Source organism: Passer domesticus, chromosome 4 (assembly GCF_036417665.1).
Source record: "Passer domesticus isolate bPasDom1 chromosome 4, bPasDom1.hap1, whole genome shotgun sequence".
Taxonomy (NCBI): Eukaryota; Metazoa; Chordata; class Aves; order Passeriformes; family Passeridae; genus Passer; species Passer domesticus.
The window spans coordinates 82,378,040-82,386,951 of NC_087477.1; the positions used below are offsets into that span (position 1 = coordinate 82,378,040).

Sequence of the window (8,912 nt, forward strand, 5' to 3'; positions counted from 1 at the left end):
GTGCTGATGGCAGTGCCCTCCGCAGGGGTTGGTGCCGCGCAGGTGCCGGGAGGCGGCTCCGGGCCCGTGCAGGTGAAGGACTCACCCCTCCTGCTGCAGCAGATCGACGCCCTGCAGCTCTCCCTGAAACACCTCAAGAACGAGAACAACCTGCTCAAGGTTAGGGACGGCAGGGCATCCTGGGGGGTGGGATCAGGGTGGGGTGGGATACTGTGGGATGGGGTCCTGTGGGGTGGGATACTGTGGGGTGGGATCAGGGTGGAATGGGATCCCTGTGGGATGAGATCCCTGTGGGATGGGGTCCTTGTGGGATGTAATTAATGTGGGATGTGATCCCCGTGGAATGTGATTCATATGGGATGTGATCAATGTGGGATGTGATCCCTGTGGGATATGGGATGAGCGGGAGAACAGGCTCTCATCTGGAGTGCTCCATGGGAAGGGGCTGGGAGCAGGGTCAGCACTGGGAGCTGGGAATGCTGGTGGAACTGGGGGTGCTGCTGATGTCCCTGCCAGCCCCCTTGGTGCAGATGCCACTGACACAGACTGATTGATTGATTGATTAATGAACACCCCACGGGGCACAGCAGCAGATAACCCAATTAACCAACTATTCTAATGGATATTAATTAATGGACGGGATGGAGCAGCTCATTAACATCTCCCAAATCCACCAGCCCCACGTGCAAGGGTCACCCATGGGGACCATCCCTGCTCCCACCCCCGCTGTCCTTTTACCCCCTGCATTTCTGTTTCACCCATTTCCCACCTGGCCTCTCTTTCCCCGTTTCCCGTGCCCCTCACTGTGGTTTTTGTGGGTGCCAGGGTGCCCAGATGAAGCTGGAGCTGGCCAGCCTGGCGCCGCTGCAGGTGCCGCGCGTGGCGCGGGAGCGCCCGCCCGAGGGGCTGCCCTCGCAGAGCCTCTACCGCAAGACCACGCAGCTGCTGGAGACCCTCTACCAGCTCAGCGCCAACGCCAAGGTGCTGGACATGAGGCACAGCAAATCCAGTAGGTCCTGCAAAAACCTGCCTTGGGGTTTGGGGCGTCTGTGGCACCTCTGCGTTGTCGCTGTGCCCGCGGAGGGACTGGCAGTGATGTGTCACCCGAGCAGGGCTCGCTGCGGGGTGGGGTCTGCTCTGCTGGCAGGTTTGGGGTGTTTGGGCTGAGTGCCAGTCCCTGTCCCCCCTCAGGGCCATTGGTGTGTTGGGGTCATGGATCAGTGTCCAGGGGATGAGCTGCTCTGGGGTGGCTCAGCCTCTTCCTGCCGGGGAGCCCCCCAAGCCCTGAAATCCCCCTGGTACAACCCAAGGGGGTGAAACCTTCCCCAAAACCCACCTGGTATCACCCTAAGGAGATCAAACCCCCTGAAATCCCCTGGTACCAGCCTGAGGAGGTCCAACCCCCCAAAACCCACCTGGTACCAGCCTGAGGAGATCAAACCCCCTGAAATCCCCTGGTACCAAACCTGAGGAGGTCCAAACCTTCCAAAACCCACCTGGTACCAACGTGAGGAGGTCAAACCCCCAAAACCCACCCAGTGCCAGCTTGAGGAGATCAAATTCCCCAAAACTACCTGGTACCTCAGGTACTACCTGAGGAAATCAAACCCCCTGAAATCCTCTGGTACCAACCTGAGGAGGTCAAACCCCCCAAACCCCACCCAGTACCAGCCTGAGGAGGTCCAACCCCCCAAAGCCCACCCGGTGCCAGCCTGGGGGGGTCACAGTGCTCAGCTGTGCCCGTGTCCCTGGCCCACCCCTGCCTCCCTCCCCGTGTCCGCAGCGCGGAGCTCGTCAGCGCGGCTGCTGGAGCAGACGGCCCGGCTCTGCGCCCTCAAGAACTCCATCGATGCCCTGAAGGTGAGGAAGGGTCTTCTCCAGCCTGGGGGACCTGGTGGCACCCCCAGCCCAGCCCTCCAGACCCCAGGCTGGGGCTGGTGGCACCTGGTGGCAGTGAGGGGACAAAGTGCTGCCTGTTCCCGTTCTCCTCCCAAAACAGTCGGGTTTGACCCCTGTGATTCCTGCCCAGGGGGGCAAGGGCTCCGTGGGGTGGGCGAGGGGCTCTGGGGGGTGACGAGGGTCCCCCCGGGGTGGGTTTTGGGGTGACCTTGCTGTGCCCCAGGACGACACGCTGCGGGAGATGGTTCAGCAGCAGCCGGGCGCCGGCGTCTCCACCACCTTCGGCACCTTCCCGTCCTCCTCCTTCCTGAAGGTGAGAGCCCGTCCTGGGGGACCCCAATCCTGAGGGAACCCAATCCTGGGGGACCCCAATCCTGAGGGACCCCCAGCTCTGAGGAGCCCTGTCCTGAGGGACCCCAATCCTGAGGGAACCCTGATTCCAAGAGATGCCAGTCACAAAAACTCCCATTTGTGAGGGACCACAATCACAAGGGATCCCCAATCCTGAGGGCCCCCCAGCCCAAGGAACCCCCTATCCTGAGGGACCCCAATTCCAAGAGATGCCAGCCACAAAAAACCCTATTCCTGAGGGGCCCCAATCCCAAAGAACTCCCAATCCTGAGGAGCTCCAATCTCAAGAGATCCCCTGTACTGAAGGACCCCAATCACAAGGAACTCCCATTCCTGAGGGGCCCCAATCCTGAGGGACCCCAGTTCCAAGAGATTCCAGTCACAAAAATCCCTATTCTTGAGGGACCCCAGTCCCAAAGAATCCCCAATCCCGAGGGACCCCAATCTCAAGGGATCCCCAATCCTGAGAGACCCCAATCACAAGGAACTCCCATTCCTGAGGGACCCCAATCCCAAAGAACCCCCAATCCTGAGGGACCCCAGTCTCAAGGGATCCCCAATCCTGAGGGACCCCAATTCCATGAGATGCCAGTCACAAAAAACCCTATTCCTGAGGGACCCCAGTCCTGAGGGACCCCAGTCACAAGGGATCTCCAGTCCTGAGGGACCCTAATCCTAAGGGATCCCCAATCCCGAGGGACCCCAATCCCAAAGAACTCCCATTCCTGAGGGACCCCAGTGCCAAGGAACCCCCAATCCTGAGGGACCCTATTCACAAGGGATCCCCAATCCTAAGGGATCCCCAATCCTGAGGGACCCCGGTCCATCCCAAGGGACCCCGCTCCTGATCCCCAGTTTCGAGCGACCCCCGTTCTGACAAACCCCAATCCCGAGGGCTCCCCCGTTCCCAGGGACGGTGGCGGGCAGGGCCCCCCGCCCCACGGCGGTGTCCCCGCGGTGTGCGCGGTGTGCGCGGTGTGCGCTGAGCGCGGCGCTGTCCCCGCAGGCCCGGCAGGAGCAGGCGCGGGGCGCGGCGCTGTGCGGCCGGGTGACGATCCCGTGCGCGCCGGGGCACGGCCAGGCGCACCGCGTGCTGCTCACGCCCGACCTGCTCCAGCACCTCCGCCAGCACTTCGTCGCCTGAGCCGCCCCCGAGGGACCCCCGCCCGCTGTCCCCTCCCTCGGGCCTGCCCGCGTGTCCCCCCCAGCCCGGCCCCGCTTCCCCCGGGGGAGCCGGGCCCCCCGCGCTGCTCTCGGACACTGCAGAGCCCCGGGACCCCCGGCACCGCGGCTGCGCCCCCCGGGCTCCTGGCACCCAATAAACCTCCCCTGGACGCGCCGCCTGCGCCTGGAACCGGCACCGACCGCGCGGGGACACGGGGGGGACACTGCGGGGACACGGGGGGGACACTGCGGGGACACGGGGGAGCATAACTGGGGACTGGGAGGGCACGGGTGGGGTCCGAGAGGGGCACGGGGAGTCCCGGAGGGGACTGAGAGGAGCCCGGGGGGGACAGGGAGCGCCCGGGTGGAGCCACGGGGACATTTGGGGATCCGGGGGTGGCACCGGGAGACGGGTGGGGGTCCCGGGTGGGAGCAGGGGACACTTGGAGGGCACTGAGGGGACCGGGAGGGGACCGGGAGCGCTCTGGGTGCCCCGGGAGGGGACAGGGGGACACTGGGGGGACATTGGGGAACACCGTGGGGACACTGCGGGGACACTGGGGGACACTGAGGTACACTGGGGAGACACTGGGGGACACGGGGGCACATTGCAGGGACACCGGGGGGACACCGTGGGGACACTGGGGGACACTGAGGTACACTGGGGGACACGGGGGGACATTGCAGGGACACCGGGGGGACACTGGGGGACAATGGGGGGTGGCGGGTCCCGCCACGTGCGGCCGCGCGCGCACCGAACCGCGCGGGAAGGGGCGGGGCCGAGGCGCGCGCGCGGCTCCCATTGGCCGGCGCGCAGGAAAAGGCGGGAGGGAACGCCCCCTCCCGGCTTTGATTGGTCGGCCCCGCGGAGGGGGCGGGGTCAGCGCCGCCTCTGCTTGATTGGCCGCGGGGCGGGCCCATCGAAGGAGGCCCGCGGTGATTGGCGGAGGGCGCGGCGCAGTGGGCGCTGATTGGTGGAGGCGTGAGGAGGCGCGGTTCCGGCGGGGACAATGCGTCAGTTCCGGACGGCGGCGGCGGCGGGAGGACGATGGTGAGTGCGGGTCGGGCCCGCGCCGCATCCGTCGGCATCGGGAGCGGGGAGGGACCCGGGAGCCCGCTCGGGCCGCATCGGGGCGCGCCGGCACCGGAGGGAGCCCGGGGCCGCCGCACGGAGCCGGGCCGGGCGCGGGGATGGGCGGGGGCGCGGCCCCGGAGCCGCCGCCGCCGCTGAGCGGAGCGCTCGGTGCCGCAGGTGCTGCTGCACGTGCTGTTCGAGCATGCGGCCGGGTACGCGCTGTTCGCCGTGCGCGAGGTGGAGGAGATCGGCCTGCTGCTGCCGCAGGTACCGCACCGGGAACCGGGAGGAACGGGAGCCGAGCCGGGGAGGGAGGCCGGGAACGGGAGGAGCGGGGAGCGGGGCCGGGAACGGCGTGGGGAGGGGCGGGAGCGGGGAGCGGGGGGGGGCGGGCAGCAGGGGACGCACCGGGGCTGGAGGAAGGTGGAAGGGCCGGGTTGGGACCCGGCGGGGGGTGGCGCTGGCACGGCCGGGGCCGCTCCGGTGCCCGGGGTGAGCGCAGCCCCGGTGCCCCGCAGGTGGAGGAGAGCGTCCTCACGCTGGGCAAGTTCCACAACGTGGTGAAGCTCGTGGCGTTCTCGCCGTTCCGCTCGGCGCAGAGCGCGCTGGAGAACATGAACGCCGTGTCCGAGGGTGAGCGCGGGGCCGGGCGCGGCGGGGCCGGGCGCGCCGGGAGCCGCGGGCCGCGCTGAGCCCCCGTGTCCCGCAGGGGTGCTGCACGAGGACCTGCGGCTGCTGCTGGACACGGCGCTGCCCCCCAAGAGGAAGAAGGTGCTGCTGGGGGTGGGCGATGCCAAGATGGGCGCGGCCGTGCTGGAGGAGCTGGGCGTGCAGTGCCAGACCGGCGGCGTCGTGGCCGAGCTCATGCGAGGTGAGAGGGGACACAGGGGACATCCCGGGGGGCTCCTGCTTCAGTCGGGATTCACCTGGAGGGGCGAGGAGCGGGGGGCGCGGGGCTGGGGCCGCGCGGTGTCCCTGGGGCTATGGGTGTCCCCGGTGCCCTGCGGTGTCCCCGGTGCCCTGCGGTGTCCCGGTGCCCTGCGGTGTCCCCGGTGCCCTGCGGTGTCCCCAGGGCCGCGCGCGGTGGCAGCTCGGTGTCCGGGCGGTGGCAGCTCGGTGTCCCCCCGTGGTGACGCCGTGTCCCCGCAGGGATCCGGCTGCACTTCCCGGCGCTGGTGCGCGGCCTCACGGCGCAGTCGGCGGCCAAGGCCCAGCTGGGGCTCGGCCACAGCTACTCCCGGGCCAAGGTGAAGTTCAACGTGCACCGCGTGGACAACATGATCATCCAGTCCATCAGCCTGCTGGACCAGCTGGACAAGGACATCAACACCTTCTCCATGCGCGTCCGGTCAGTGGGGACGGGTTTTGGGGGGTTTAAAGGGGTTTTGGGGGTCTCCCTCCCTCCCCATGCTTACCACAGGCGGCTGCTGCTGCTCCGGCCGCCTGTACAGACCGGGGAGGGACAGCAGCTCCCAGGGGCCACTGGCTGGGCCGCAGGGCCACGGCATGGACCAGGGGGACATTTGGGGACATTTGGGGACACACAGAGCTGGGGCGGGGCCCGGGTGGCACCACTGAGCGTGCCCTGTGCCCGCAGGGAGTGGTACGGGTACCACTTCCCCGAGCTGATCAAGATCGTGCCCGAGAACTCCATGTACTGCCGGGTGGCCAAATTCATCGGGAACCGGCGGGAGCTGAGCGAGGAGAGCCTGGAGGGGCTGGAGGAGATCGTCATGGACAGCGCCAAGGCCCAGGCCATCCTGGAGGCCTCGCGCTCCTCCATGGGTGAGGGGGGCTCCGAGGGGCTCGGGGGGGCCCGGCCTGGTGCCCAGTGCTGCCGCTCACCCCGTGCCGCCCCCAGGGATGGACATCTCCCCCCTGGACCTCATCAACATCGAGAGCTTCTCGCGCCGCGTCATCTCGCTGGCCGACTACCGCAAGGGGCTGCAGGAGTACCTGCGCTCCAAGATGAGCCAGGTGGCCCCCAGCCTGTCAGCCCTCATCGGGGAGGTGGTGAGTGTCCCCAGAGCCCCCCCGTCCCCTCCCCAGCCGCGGAGATGATGTCAGAGTGAATCTGTCAATCCACTGAGTTGCGCTGCTGACGCTTCCACTGCTGATCCCCGGCCTGTGGGGGCTCTCTGTGCCCTGGGGGTTTCAGAGCCACCCGTGACCCCCCCGTGCTGTCCCCCAGGTGGGCGCCCGCCTCATCTCGCACGCCGGCAGCCTGACCAACCTGGCCAAGTACCCGGCGTCGACGGTGCAGATCCTGGGGGCAGAGAAGGCGCTGTTCAGGTACCCGGGCGGTCGCGGTGATGGCGGCCATGGGGACGCGGCTGTGACTCGCTGGGGTGATCAGCCCGCCCCGCTCTGAGCGACCCCCCGAGCACAGCGGGCTGGGGAGGGGCTGTCCGAGGGTGGGGGTGGCTGCTCGGGGGTCCTGACCCCACGCTGGGCACTCGCAGGGCGCTGAAGACGCGGGGGAACACGCCCAAGTACGGGCTCATCTTCCACTCCACCTTCATCGGGCGCGCGGCCGCCAAGAACAAGGGGCGGATCTCGCGCTACCTGGCCAACAAGTGCACCATTGCCTCGCGCATCGACTGCTTCTCAGGTGGGCACGGGGCTCGGGGGGCACACACGGGCTGGGCACTGTCGCTCGGTGCCCAGGTGGGCACGGGGAGGGCACTCGGGGGGATTCAGGGCCGCTCTGCCGTGATGGGAACATTTTTCGTCAACAGCATCTCACCCCGCGGTGAATGGTGACTCCTGTGGGCTGAGCAGAGCTCGGGGGGCACCGGGGGGGTTTGGGGGTGCAGGGGCAGTGCTGAGCCCCCTGTCCCCTCCCTGCAGAGGTCCCCACCAGTGTCTTTGGGGACAAGCTGCGGGAGCAGGTGGAGGAGCGCCTGGCCTTCTACGAGACCGGGGAGCCGCCCCGCAAGAACCTGGAGGTGATGAAGGAGGCCGTGGTGGAGGTGAGGAGGAGGAGGAGGGGATGCTGAGGGAGGGGGAAGAGTGGTGAGGGTGACAAATGGAGGCTGTGGGAGAGATGGAGGGGAGGAGGAGGTGAGATCTTGGGGGAGATACAAATGGTGGTGAGGTGCCAGGGGAATGAAGATGGAGGTGAGCTGCTGAGATGAAAAGGATGGAAGTGTCGGGGTGATGAAGAGGATGGAGGTGAGATCCTGAGGGAGATGAAGATGGCTGTAGTGAGGTACCAGAGGATGGAGATTGTGAATGGCAGGTGTGGGGGCAGTGGAGGTGTTGGGATGGTGGAGGATGGTGGTGAGGTGATGAAGATGATGCTGAGGTGCTGGAGGGATGAAGGTGAGGTCCTGTGGTGCTGAGGGTGATGCTGGGAGGATGAAGGTGAGGGCCTGTGGTGCTGAGGGTGATGCTGGGGGGATGAAGGTGAGGTCCTGTGATGATGAGGGTGATGCTGGGAGGATGAAGGTGAGGTCCTGTGGTGCTGAGGTGCTGGGGGATGAAGGTCAGGGCCCGTGTCGGAGGTGATGTCACTGTGCCATCCTGACCCGCTGTGGAGGCCAAAGACTGATTTAATGAGTCTGATCCGACCAGGGCCAGGTGTGGGGACAAAGCTGGGACCCTGCCCTGGCTCACGGCCCCCCTGTGTCCCCAGGCCAGCGAGGTGGTGGCTGAGGTGAAGAGGAGGCAGGAGAAGAAGGAGAAGAAGAGGAAGAAGAGGGAGAAGCGGCGGCTGGAGGCCCTGGCAGCAGCTGCTGAGGAGGCAGCAGAGAACTCTGTGATGGAGACAGAGGTGAGGGGCTGGGGTCAGACCCTTCTGGGGGTCCTGGAAGCTCCTGGTGCACCTTGGGGGGCTGTGAGGGGTCTCTGTGCCCCGTGAGGGGAGGGAGGATGGGGGCAGAGCTGATGTGGGGCTCCCCACAGGAGAACGACGTGGGGGCCAAGAAGAAGAAGAAAAAGAAGAAGCAGCAGCAGCCAGAGGAGTCAGAGGCAGAGCCTGAGGAGAACGGGGTGGAGGAGGAGGAAGAGGAGGAGGAGCCATTGCCCAAGAAGAAAAGGAAAGTCACGGTAGAGCCTGAGGAGGAAGAGGAGGAGGAGGAGGAGGAAAAGAAGAAGAAAAAGAAGAAGAAGAAGAAGGCAGTGGCTCGGGACTCGGAGGAGGATTAGGGAGCAGAGAGCAGTCAGCACACGGACTGACAGACTGACGGACAGGCAGCAGCCGGGAGTGGCCACTCACCCAAGCCCGTGGTGTCCCCAGCTGTGCCCTGTGGCACCGTGGCCACTTGGAACATGCTACAGCCCCTGGTGGCCTGGGTGAGTCCCTCTGGCCACCAGCAGCCCTGGACTGTGCCTTACAGAGTGGAACTTCAGCCCCATGTCCCCTTCCCTGGGGCAGGGGCTGTCCCCAGGCTGTGTCCCCATCCTTGGGGACCTCGGGCTG

The 8,912-nt window shown here is 66.7% G+C and overlaps 2 protein-coding genes and 2 non-coding genes across 10 annotated transcripts in view; all 4 read left to right on the top strand.

Annotated features, from left to right (window-relative positions):
• The window catches only part of DCTN1 (dynactin subunit 1), a 63,064-nt gene extending 59,475 nt beyond the window's left edge, over window positions 1-3,589 (top strand). For all 7 annotated transcript variants that reach the window (XM_064419140.1, XM_064419134.1, XM_064419139.1 and 4 more), the window contains 5 exons: window positions 26-159; window positions 826-1,009; window positions 1,784-1,860; window positions 2,123-2,212; window positions 3,257-3,589. In XM_064419140.1, coding sequence (XP_064275210.1) covers window positions 26-159; window positions 826-1,009; window positions 1,784-1,860; window positions 2,123-2,212; window positions 3,257-3,394 — 623 coding nt within the window. In that variant the 3' untranslated portion in view covers window positions 3,395-3,589. The remainder of the gene's footprint in view (window positions 1-25; window positions 160-825; window positions 1,010-1,783; window positions 1,861-2,122; window positions 2,213-3,256) is intronic.
• An 800-nt stretch (window positions 3,590-4,389) lies between these two features.
• Window positions 4,390-8,779, top strand: NOP56 (NOP56 ribonucleoprotein). The gene is made up of 12 exons (XM_064419145.1): window positions 4,390-4,465; window positions 4,667-4,756; window positions 5,008-5,122; window positions 5,199-5,360; window positions 5,639-5,837; window positions 6,087-6,274; window positions 6,351-6,502; window positions 6,681-6,781; window positions 6,952-7,100; window positions 7,340-7,461; window positions 8,127-8,264; window positions 8,396-8,779. The coding sequence occupies exons 1-12, from the start codon at window positions 4,463-4,465 to the stop codon at window positions 8,636-8,638; spliced, it is 1,662 nt and encodes a 553-aa protein (XP_064275215.1). The 5' UTR covers window positions 4,390-4,462; the 3' UTR covers window positions 8,639-8,779.
• Window positions 7,197-7,270, top strand: LOC135300177 (small nucleolar RNA SNORD56). The gene has a single exon (XR_010362066.1). It is a non-coding gene; the product is annotated as a small nucleolar RNA SNORD56 (small nucleolar RNA).
• LOC135300176 (small nucleolar RNA SNORD57) lies at window positions 7,991-8,059 on the top strand. Its single transcript, XR_010362065.1, has one exon. It is a non-coding gene; the product is annotated as a small nucleolar RNA SNORD57 (small nucleolar RNA).
• Window positions 8,780-8,912: the final 133 nt, after the last annotated feature.